The 12,248-nt window shown below is 46.1% G+C and overlaps 1 protein-coding gene across 1 annotated transcript in view; it reads right to left on the bottom strand.

Moving 5' to 3' along the window:
• The window catches only part of DOCK11 (dedicator of cytokinesis 11), a 147,138-nt gene that overhangs the window by 34,220 nt on the left and 100,670 nt on the right, over nucleotides 1-12,248 (bottom strand). The window contains exons 40-43 of the mRNA XM_077771917.1: nucleotides 11,704-11,886; nucleotides 9,052-9,165; nucleotides 6,040-6,255; nucleotides 5,892-5,949 (exon numbers count right to left, since the gene is read on the bottom strand). Of these exons, the coding sequence (XP_077628043.1) occupies nucleotides 5,892-5,949; nucleotides 6,040-6,255; nucleotides 9,052-9,165; nucleotides 11,704-11,886 (571 nt within the window). The remainder of the gene's footprint in view (nucleotides 1-5,891; nucleotides 5,950-6,039; nucleotides 6,256-9,051; nucleotides 9,166-11,703; nucleotides 11,887-12,248) is intronic.

Here is a 12,248-nt window from a genome sequence, read left to right as displayed (position 1 = left end):
AACGGTGTTCTACAGTCAGTCCCGGGGGACAGGGGCCCGAGCCTTTGCTTGCTTAGGCAACCACCCAATGGAACGAACCAATTGAACGAACTCTTTAAAAAAAAAACAAAACTCTCATCAGAACATCTGTCTCCAATAAGTCAGCTGGAAAGTACATTTCATTTTATCTTGATTAAAAGAAGTGCTTTATAATGACTTCAAGAGAAATGGCATAGGAGTTTGAGAAAACAAATTTTTTTGCAATTGGTATGGCCAAGATTTAAAATACACTCTAACTCTCCTTCCCTTCTGTCTTCATTGTTAAAGGACGCTTAACAGTAGAACACAAAGGATTGTGGAATTGCTCAACTATTTTTGTGAAGTCTGTCTTAGGTGTTAATAAAACTTTTTTCCCCCCAGCACTGCACTCAACTGTTTTTTGTATTTACTCTGTAAATAGCCAGCTCTTATCTAGATCATGAAGTTCTCAGGCTGGATGACAGGTTAAAAGATTAAATTGTGAACTTGTGTTTTCTTTCTAATCTTTTTTCAATGTTTTTATTTATTTCTGAGAGAGGGAGAGAGCGAGCGAGCGAGCAGGGGAGGGTCAGAGAGAGAGGGAGAGACAGAATCCAAAACAGGCTCCAGGCTCTGAGCTGTCAGCACAGAGCGCGATGCGGGGCTCAAACCCACGAACCGTGAGATCGTAACCTGAGCCGAAGCTGGACGCTTAATCGACTGAGCCACCCAGGCGCCCCTGAACTTGTGTTTCCAATTAGTAGTGTATATTGGTAGAACGATCACAGTTTAATCAACTAATCACCAAAGGAAAGTGTTTTGGATCATCTGAATGACTAAAGCCGAGGGTGAGGGGACCCTGAGGATTTAAATACAGTCACCATTTAAAATTTCTTTTATTTATTTTGGGGGGGGGGGGTCATGCAGAGACAGGAAGAGAGAGAGAATCCCAAGCAGACCCTGCGCTGACGGCACCAGGGCTCAAACTCACGAACCGTGGGATTATGACCTGAGCGGAAATCAAGAGTCAGATGCTTAACCAACTGAGCCACCTGGGCGCCCCTTAGAATAAGGTTTGCTAGTTTAAGCAAGTAGAATTTTCCAGGTTTAAAAATAGATGGGGGCCTATAAATAAATACATGAACTCCTAAAGTTAACGTGTTTTGTTAAATGTAAAAACATTTTTTTCCAACTCAGAGAGGGACTCTTTGATTTATACGAAGGATAAACTCTTAAAAACCTTGGGGATTATGAAGTAAGTATTTAATCAGGGGGAGGGGCAGAATGGGTGAAAGGGAGCGGGAGATACAGCCTTCCAGCTACGGAAAGAATAATCGGGGAATAAAAGGCACAGCTCGGGGAATACAGTTCATGGCACTGTAATAGCCCTGTATGGTGACAGACGGTAGCTTCGATGGTGGCGGGCGCAGGGTAACATACAGAGAAGTTGCATCGCGATGTTGTCGCCCTAAAACTAACGTACCATCGTGTGTCGACTATACCCAAATTAAAAAAAAATTTTTTTGAGGGCACTGTTCCCATTTACTGAAGCATGCCACACTGTTTAGTGTTCAGCCTAGCTGCTNGATGTCCAGGAAACAAAGGCAATATTTACATTCTATTTTAGTGGCTATTTTGTCCAGTCTTATATTTTCAAAGTTTAAGGACTGATAACAGAGATGAATAATTCTTGATTTCTGCTTAATTTTAAGGCCTACTGGACCTCTGGGAAAAACATCTAGGGAAAGATTTTAATATATTTAACAATTGTTAATATCTAAAGGGTGTAGTTTTATACTCCGTGGACATAAAAGTCTTACTGCAGCTTTCTCTAATTCAAAAGAGGAGATAATACCAACCTAAATGTATTACTGTGTTTACAGTTCTCGAATCAGTCTATTTGGAACTGCAGAGGTACAATTTCAATATTTATTTTGACTGTGATTTCACAGGCAGACGGGTGATGTAGGAAAAAGAACCTCAAATGGGGCCTTCTTTTAACAATTATTATTTTTCCCGTTTAAAACCAAGTCCAGGTAGTCAAAGGAGAAAACTAGGGTATGCCAATTTCAAACACATAGATCATTAAATATGCCAGTATTAAACAGAAAATGTTAATTTAAAATACAAGTAAAAAAGGGGCGCCTGGGTGGCTCAGTCAGTTCAGCATCTGACTCTTGATGTTGGCTCAGGTCATGATCTCGCAGTTCCTGAGATCGAGCCCCGCGTCAGACTCTGCACTGACAGCGTGAAGCCCGTTGGGATTCTCTCTCTCCCTCTCTCAAAATAAATAAATGTAAGAAAAAACATACAAAAAAAAGCAAAATGAATCTACATTTTAGTCTTGACGCCATGCTTGAGAGGACTCTTTGTAGAAAGAGGTTCTCCTCAAGTGGGGTGGTATTCTTAGACGAGGCACTCAAACACCGAGCCTTAGATGGAAAATGGAAGCTACAGAGTTAACCGTAGGAATTCGAAACAAAACATGGCTGTGTTCTCATAGATCAAACCAGAGTGACAGGGCTCCCACAGGATGGTTTCATCTTGCTCTAATGTTACTCATTCAACCGCTGGAAAGGAAATAGCTAGAAGGGAAATAGCTCGGCCATTATGCTAGACAGCGGAAGGCTGCTAACCCAACCGTTTTGCATTCTGAGTAGTTTTACAGGAGTCGACAATATTGGCTTGGGAAAGGGAAGCTTTCGGGCAGATCTTTGCATTAGATCTGCTGGATCCTGAAGCCCTTCGGGACCACCGACTCCCTTTGTGGTTTCTTTCTCCCTCCCCCACCGCCCCGCCAGCTCCGTTGAGACACAGCTGAAATGGAACGCGGAGTCAGTTTAAGGCGTGTGTGTTGATTTGATGCGTGTACATTGTGAAATGAATGCCCCGCCCACATAGTTACCATTTTGGGGGGGCGATGAGAATATTTAAGATCCACTTTCTCAGCAAATTCCAAGGACACGATACGGTATTAACTATCAGCACTGTGCTGTACGTGAGATCTCCAGGATTGACTCCTCTTCTAACTGAAAGTTTGTACCCTCTGGTCAACATCTTCCGAAGCATTTTCCCCAACCCCTGGCCTCTGGCAACTACCATTCCACTCTCTGCCTCTGTGATTCCGAGTTTCTAGATGCTACATGAACGTGAGCTCATACAGTGTTGGTCTTTCTCTTTCTGACTCATTCCACTTAGCATGATGCCCTCAACGTCCATCCATATTGCCGAAAGGGGCCAGATTTCCTTCTCTCTTGTGGCTGAATACGGTGTATGTGTGCCACACATTCTTATGGATCCGTTTCATATGTTTTCGTGTTATTAATTAGCATCTCTTCATTTCAGCTTCAAGAGCTCCATTCAGCCTTTCTCGCCTGGCGGGTGCAGTGGGGATGAACTCCTTCAGCTTTTGTCTGTCCGGGAACGTCTTTATCGGTCCTTCATTTCTGAGGGACACCTTTACTGGAGTGCTTTTGGCTGGCGGTTTTATTCGTTCAGCTCTTTGAATGCTTCCTAGCACTCTCTCCTTGCCTGCAAGGCTCTGCTGAGAAACCCGTTGATGGCCTTTGGGGGCTCCCTTGTCAGTGACAAACTTCTTTCTTATTGCTGCCTTGGGGTTGTCTTTTGATAGTTCTAGTATGATGTGGCTTAGAGAAGCTCTCTTTCTGTTGAGCGACTGGGGGATCTATGAGCTTCGTGAACATGGATGTCCGATGCTCTCCCCAGATCTGGGACGTTCTCAGCCATTATTTCTTGAAATAAAAGTTTTCTGTCTCCTTCTCTCTTCTCCTGGGACTCCAAGAATTCACAGGTCGTTTCTTTTGATGCTATTGCAAAGATCATGGCCGGGGCTTCTTCACTCTTTTCTATTCTTTTGTCTCTGTTCTCTGAGGAGATAAATTCAAAGGTCCCGGCTTCTAATTCCCAGATTACTTCTTCGGCTTGATCCATTCTGTCTGCAATGCTCACTGTTGCATTTTCTACTTCATCCATTGTATTCTTCAATTCCAGAATTTTTTTTTTTTTTAATTTCCTGTGTTTAACTTCCTGTTTTGTTCTGGTACTGTTCTCCCGGTTTCATGGAACTCTCTTTCTGTTTTATCATGGCTCATTAAACTTCCTTAAAACAGCTATTTGGGGTTCTTCATGAGGTAAATTGCAGATCTCCGGGACTCTGGCACGGGTTACTGGAAGATTATTGTGAGCCTTTGGTGCTGCCATGTTTCCTTCATTTTTCCTGCTCTCTGAAGTCTTTTGCGTGGCTGTCTTTGCATCTGAAGTAGCAGTCACCTCCAACCCTTTTTACTGACTGGGTTTGGGAGAGAAATACCTTCCATCTGTCCTGCGAGGGAGTCTGTGGCCTTCACGGACCTCCTATGGATACAGTGGCTTCACACTTCTTGCTCCCTTTTGTGGCAGATTTCCTTTTTTTAATGCTTATTTTTGAGAGAGCAAGAGAGAGAGCGAGCGAGCAAGCACACCAGCGGGGGAGGGGTACAGAGAGAGAGAGAGAGAGGCACAGAATCCAAAGCTGGCTTCAGGCTCTGAGCTGGCAGCACAGAGCCCGATGCAGGGCTCAAACCCACAAACCATGAGATCATGACCTGAGCTGAAGTCTGACGCTCAAGTGACTGAGCCGCCCACGTGCCCGTTTTGTGGCAGATATCTGAAGCTTGTATGCCTTCTCTCCATCATGTAACACACCAGGCCAAAGTGCTAACGCTCAAGCTTGTGGTCTCTTAGGGGCCCACAGCTTCTGGATGGCTTTCTAGTCGTCTGCCAAAGCTTGGTCTCACCACCNTAGTGGGACCCATGTCTCTTTAAGGCCCTCTAGGAGTCCGATCTACTCCCACCTCCTCCTGCCCTTCATCATGCAGCTCGTGAGCCAGGTACCCCGGATGGGGCGAGAGAGAGACGTGCCTCTCTGGCAGGCCTTGTGCCACTGGGGATGCCCGGTGCCCACTCGTGTGCTCCCACTTGTTCCCCGCAGAAGAGATCACGGGCGAGAAGGTCTCCCTGGGCACGGAGCTTTCACCCTCTCCGAAGCNGCCACGACACGGTCCACATCCAGGACCGAGGTCTGTCTGTTTCCTGAGGCACAGGTGGGGGAGAGTCCTCCCAGGTCCCCGGGTTATGGTGCTGGACCCATGGCTCCCACAGAGGCACTTCTGTCCACGGACAGATGCCAAATTGGTGAGGGGGGACACAGGAACAAGGGGCGCCTCACTCGGCCATCTTGCTGATGTGCTGACTCCCTTTTATCTATCTGTTAGGTTTACTTATTTTGAGAGAGAGCGAGAGAGAGAGAGCACACGAGAGCAGGGGAGGGGCAGAGAGAATCCCAAGCAGGCTCCGCACAGGCAGCACGCGGCCCGACGCGAGGCTCGAACTCTCAAACCGTGAGATCACGACTTGAGCCGAAATCAGGAGTCGGACGCTTAACCGACTGAGCCCCCCCAGGCGCCCCCTGACTCCCCTTTTATACCAAAGTATTGTTGCATGAAAGGGGCTACAGAGATGTAACCTGCGTGCAGTTTTTGGTGAAGTTGAGACAGATGAGGGGAAAACAAACGAGCTGTATTAACCAGAGCTTCTCACGAGCCCTGAGAAGAATGTGATTTGTGGCAGTCTTCCAGGGAGACAGACTTGGAAAATAAACACTGGGCATCAGGCCGGGCCCTGCGCTATTTAACTTATTCTTGTACTCTCAATGAAAGCAGAAGGCAAAACGAATACTCCAGTTTTTTTGGTAACAACTTCTGTTTGTACACCAAACGAGGCTAAAGGTGAACGCAGTGTTCGGAGCTCAACGGTATCTCCCATTCAAGCTACAAGGAGGAAAAACTACCCAGCCGCCAGAACTTCGCCCCGTCTCGAGAACAGAAATCTCTTACTTTTTCGATGAAGAAACTCGGCGACCAGAGCTGCCACGTGCACATAACACATTGCTGCCTGGAAAAGGATGACAAAGAAAAGAGCAGTCAGAACGCGTTCCAGAGCCTTCTGCAGGGTTGTGTTTAGAGCAACGTCTGAAGTAGTTACCTCTGAAAAATCTCCGTTTTTTATATGAATCTTGGCCATGCTGTCAAGCCAGGTTTTCCTGAGCTCCGGGGTGCTTGCGTAGGACTTGGCAAGGCTGTACTGGAGATCAATCAGCATTTCAGGATCTTTCTCATGCTCCTTCATTTGGGCCGTGGCCATAAGGACGGTACGGATTCTCTTGGTCAAGTCTTTGACTTCTGTGGGAAAAGCAGTTGCCTAATTTCAAAACAAACAACAAAAAAAAGACATGTTTATCAATAGTACCCCTGTGCTCTAAGCCCTGGCATCCAATCCTGGGAATCCATGACCTATGTCTCTTGTTATAGTTGTTGGTGCATCACATGTCTAAAGAGCTTTGTTTTTGTTTTTCTTTTTACGGGGCGCCTGGGTGGCTCCGTCGGTGGAGTGTCCGACTCTTGATTTCGGCTCAGGTCAAGATCCCAGGATGGTGGGATGGAGCCCCGTGTTGGCATCTGCACTGAACATGAAGCCTGCTTAAGAGTCTCTCTCCCTCTCTCTCTTCCTCTGCTCCTCCCCTGCTCGCGCTCTCTCTCTAAAATTAAATAAACAAATAAATAAAAAAACAAAGAGCTTTGTATTTTAATGCTTATTTATTTACTTTGAAAGAGAGCACGGGCGCATGGGTGAGAATGTGAGTGGGGGATGGGGGAGAGAGAGAGAGAGAGAGAGAGAAAGGAGAGAGAGAGAATCCCAAGCAGGCTCTGCACCGTCCATGCAGAGCCTGACAAGGGGCTCCATCTCACGAACTGTGAGAGCATGACCTGAGCCGAGATCAAGAGTCAGTTGCTTAACTGACTGAGCCACCCAGGCGCCCCTAAAGAAGTTTAAATTATTCTTTTCAAAATGTCCCATTAGCTCCGGCTTCAAAGGCTCTAAACTTGATGGCAGTATATTCACAATACATAAAAGCATGGATTCTAGAGCCAGACTATCTGGTTCAGAACTCCAGCTTTCCAGCGGTACTAGAAATTACAGACAATTACTGGCGCATGGTAAATTCGACAACCAGGAGAATTATTTGCTGTTCCTGTGTGACGTCAGTTACAATGGTAACTACAAAGTGACAGCTTAGTATGTACTCGGCAACGGTCTTAGGTGCCTTCCATGTTTTAATTTTTGTAGCAACCCTATGAAATAAGTACCATTACAATTCATTTTAAAAAGAAAAATCGAGGCACACAGCTGTTAAATGGATTGGCCAAAACCTCACAATTGGTTAAGTGGTAGAGACAGGATTTATACCCCGTCATTCTGGTTCCAGAGCGAGTGATCTTAGCCACTCTTCCATCCAGACAAACATACGTCTCCCATCCACCAACTGCCGCATACACTAAGGTAAAAACCTTATACCAAAGCCGTAACAATTTCTGCTTCTACAGCGAAAAGGTTGTGAATCGCAGAAAACCCTAAAGAGTTAATTACAGCCTCTCTCCAAATGTTGTTTTGTCCTCCAAACCCATTAGGCTACAGTTTCCTTTTAATCTTGGCCGCTATTAAGAAAGTATTCTCACTTCTCCTTAACCCCAGTGGAGTCATCACAGTTATCTGTAGGATTCAGAGAAGACAACGAAGGGACAAGTACGCAGGGGTGGGGGGCTTCTCAGGGCGAATGTAACCAAATGTGGAGGAAATGGTTTTTCAAAGTGCCTTCTTGCTCCCTGCAAAAATAATAATTACACATAATCAAGTTCCCTCTTACACCCCAGTAGCCATCCCATTTACTGGGGGGAAAGGCATAACGTGTAGTGGGCTTCACTGGCAACGACAGCCCTACCAGACTAAAGCGAGGTCATTTCAGAAATGAGTCATGAAAAAGCCAACTTTTATGTCCCAGAGAATGAAGAATGGTCACCAGCGGTAAAACAAACTCAACGAGCGGAAGATCCTAAATGACAGAAAATGTTTCTGTGCTCATGGGATTAGTTGGAGTGTATGCTGATCTCCTGGGGAACCAGGAGAACTGGCTGAAAAGCAAACTTTCCCAGCCTGAGAACGGCTGGCATTACTCAGCGTTGTTTTTGCTGGGTTTTTTTTTTTCAGTCTAAGCAACGTTCCTACGGGAATTATTTTTTTGGTACATAGATTCTACATGTCCTGAACATCAAGTATGCTGTGACTGTGAGTTTTTTTTTTTTCCTCCTTACAGTTTTTACACAATATTGTCAAATTATCCTGGAGGATGACCTTTCCCAAGAATGGGGGTCATCCCCCGGGGAGGGAAAGTCTGCGACCGGCAAACAATTCTTCTGCTCTTGTATGCACACATCGCGGAAGATCAGACCCTGTTTTCCATGCAACGAGACAATCGAATTTTTACAACATTACAGGTTCTAAGTATGTGGGGGAGAAACAGGAACGGTGGTCAGGGTCTTGGGCTCGACCCCAGTCAGCTGGTACCGGAGAATGTCCACCTTGGCCTTGGGGTTGACAATACATACCTATGGCAAGCCATAATCAGTGCAAAGATAATTCCTGAAACTCAGAAGACCATCAAGTAACGACTCCCTTCTGGGTTATTCCTCCTTCGTTGGCAATGGGTCAGGTAGCTCTCAGCTACGTGAGATCTTGTGAAAGTTCAAACTCAGTGCTTCATTAATCAATGCCATAAATGGCACCGGTAGCCAAGTGGGAGTCAAAAAAGAACCCATGGATTTTTCTGAACAAGTGTGGAAACCAAGCTGGGAGGAAAAAGGCCAATCCTACCAGCTCAAACAACTATGTGTACACAATACAGTCATTCATCCATCCGGTCAACTAATACTGAAGACCTGCTGTGTACCAGGCAGTGTTCTGGGTGCTAGAGATAGATGGCCCCAGATGACAGAGAAGGTTCTGGATGCTGGACAAGACAGAGCCTTGACTCCTGAAACACACTCTGCATACACCCTGGACCATCAAATGCTGAGAATCCAATGAGAGTTTAACTATAGGAGAGTAAACTTCCCTGAGAGTGAAGGTGGTCCCAGTTTCTTACTTGAGGTGAGCACATACCTTCATAGGCCTGTCGCTGTTGGCAAAATTATTGATAATGAAGAGGGACTCCTGAAATCGCGACCCTCCGCTTAGTGCCACGTCGGCGATCAGCTGGCTCACAGCGATGATGATCTGTGGGAGGAAGCACACGTTGGCCTTCCAATGTCTTTTGAACAAATGCTGCCAATTTTCGTCATTGTAGGAGCCCATAAGCACCCGTATGAGATGCGCTCTCTCTCTCTCTGCCTCACCCCTGCTCACTCTCTCTCTCAAAATAAATAAATACACTTAAAACAATTTTTTAAACACCTCACAGTTCCATCCTAATCTAGTTTCTTCACACAGGAGGGGTTTAAATTCTTCTAGTCCAAGAGCAACTCTGAAGGTCCCGGTAACAAATNTTCCAAAAACACAGCACAGACTGATCTGAAACGGTTTTCCAAATCGTGAACTCGTAACGATGGCGGTCACCCAGCCAGGAATAAATGACATTTGTCTTTGATGGTTTCTCACCGCCTTTTGCTGCTCTATTTCAATGCCACACTGGCATTGAATTTTTTTGCAAAAACAACTCCAGGACCTCGGCTCCCTTCTTGGCTTCGGACTGGGGGTCTGTCTAGTTTAGACAGCAGAGGGCAGAAGGGACTTTGATGGGGATTTTAATCTCTCAAGCTCCCTTGGATGATCACCCAAGTGATCCACGTTAAGGTGATGACCACTTCTGGGAAGCAGGCCTCTGGAGGAGCAATGAGCGCAAGCTCTAGGGTCCAACGGCCTTCGGTTCAAATTTTGACTTTATCAATTATTCACCGTGTGGCTTTCGGAAAGTTACGGAACCCTTCTGTGCCTCACTTTCCCCATTTGTAATATGGGGGTGCTGACACCTGTGTGAGAGCGCTCTTATGAGGACTGAAGAGATCATAATCAGACTCTCAGTTAACTCTTTACTGAGCACTTACTATATGCCAGAAATGGTTTTAACGCTTCACATTTATTCATTTATATTTCAACAGATGACTTGCGTGAACTGACGCTCCGACCCAGAAGAATAAGGACCTCGTGGGGAATTTCAGGCATTAGCTGCATGTTTATTGCAGAAACGTTCTGCGGAAGGTGGTATTTAAGCAACACCTCATAAAAGCCAAGAGTCAAAGCCCTAACATGTGATGGCGACCCTCGTATCCAAAAGAACCTACATGGCAGATTTTTATAGGAAACATATACCTCTATCAGACTGTCCCATTACTGAGGACATTTCTAGAAAGCTGACTACGGTTGTTTCCTCATCTATAGCCCACTCGCCAATAAATAACTCCAATGGATCTGACCACGGCAATGAAGACAGAAATGTGGCCTAGGATCGTCCATGGTACAAAGATGCCTCGTGTTTAAGAAGTCCCAGCTGTGGTTTAGTTCAGAGCTGTTTCATCAAAGAAGCAAAAGAAATGTACATGTTTAAAAAAAATTTTTTTTTAATTTTAATGCTTATTTATTCTTGAGAGGGAGACACAGAAAGAGAGAGAGAGCAAGCACGAACAGGGGAGGGACAGAGAGAGAGGTTAATACAGAAGCTCTGAGCTGTCAGCACAGAGCCTGATGTGGGGCTCAAACCCATGAACCGCAAGATCATGACCTGCGTCGGCGTCGGACGCCTAACTGACCGAGCCACCCAGGTGCCCCTTGAAATACATTTTTTAATGTGTATTTATTTTTGAGACCGGTGGGGGGGGGCGCAGAAGTGTGTGCGAGGGGTAGAGGCAGAGAGAGAAAGGGAACAGAGGAATTCGAAGCGAGCTCTGTGCTGACAGCAGAGAGCCCAGCATGGGGCTTGAACCCACGAACCATGAGATCGTGACCTGAGCCGAAGTCGGACGCTTAGGTGACTAAGCTGCCCAGGCACCCCAGAAATGTAGAGGTTTACTGACAGCTACCAGGTGCAAAGCACCTATTACGTGCACGCTAGGCGTCGTCCCTGGCACCGCGCACACCTCATGAGAACTCCACAAGGCGAACTACACTTGGCCGCACGTTACAGATGAGGCAGACGGTTAGAGGCGCACGGAGCAACTTGCCTAGGGTCACATAGTAAGCAAGTAGCTGAACTAGGACTTAGATCCAGGAAGGTCTGATTCCAAAGCCCATGCTTTCCACTAAACCTTGAACTGTCTCTCATTCTTTATGAACTGGGCACGCTGCAACATGAAAAACAAAGTGATCTGTTACGGGATCTAACCGGTTCTGTGCTCTAGCAAATATTCTGTCTGGTATTTAATCCTCATGAAACCCTATGAGGTAGGTACAGACATTTACCACTCTCTTACCTATGAAGAAACTGAGGCACCGAGAAACTAAGGAAGTTGCTCAAGGTCACACAGTGAGTGGGAATCTGGGAATCCGAACTCGAGTCTGCACTCTTAATATCTACACTCTAGAGCAGTGCTGTCCAACAGAAATAAGTGAGCCGCGTACGTATTTTAAAATCTAGGAGCCACATTAAAGGGTAAAAAGACACAGGTGCAAGTCCATATATTTTACTTAACCTGATTATGTCCAAACCATCACGTCAACATTGAGTCAATATAAAACGACTGAGATATTTTGCTTTTGCCGCGCTCGGTCTTCGATAAAGACGGGACAGAAGAAAGATGAGGAGCTTTGATTTTCACTGACCTGCAGATGTGTCCTCAGAAAGGTTTTCCTTTTGGTGTACTCAAAGTTGTTTCTCATCAGGAGATACAGAAGCGCGGATGCTTCATTCCTGGTTGAGCTGATCTTCGAGGTGCAACATTTCAGAACCTCGTAGCAAAATGCAGCACACATGTTTACCCGTCCTTTGAAAAAGGCCGAGGGAAACTAAAGAACGGGAAAAACAGAAGTAAGTGTCTGAAGACCCACGCTCCCAAATCACTCGCCCGTCCAACGCCTTCTAGCTTCTCACTCAAAACTGTACTGGGTGCTTTGAGGGTACAAAACCAACGTAAGGCTGGGGCTCCGCTCCGGAGAACCAGAGACCAGCACGCATTAATAACAGAACAACTCAAGTCAGTGGGTAGGTCGTGACAAAAATGTGCGGTATGGACCATAAATGCTACAGATCTGGGGCGCCTGGGTGGCTTAGTCGGTTAAGCGTCCGACTTTCGCTTAGGTCATGATCTCGTGGTTCGTGGGTTCGAGCCCTGCGTCGGGCTCTGTGCTGACTGCCAGCTCAGAGCCTG

This window comes from Crocuta crocuta, unplaced genomic scaffold (genome assembly GCF_008692635.1).
Source record: "Crocuta crocuta isolate KB4526 unplaced genomic scaffold, BGI_CrCroc_1.0 scaffold1269, whole genome shotgun sequence".
Classification (NCBI taxonomy): Eukaryota; Metazoa; Chordata; class Mammalia; order Carnivora; family Hyaenidae; genus Crocuta; species Crocuta crocuta.
The sequence above is the reverse complement of the archived record's forward strand: the minus strand, read 5'-3'. Positions and strand labels throughout refer to the sequence as shown.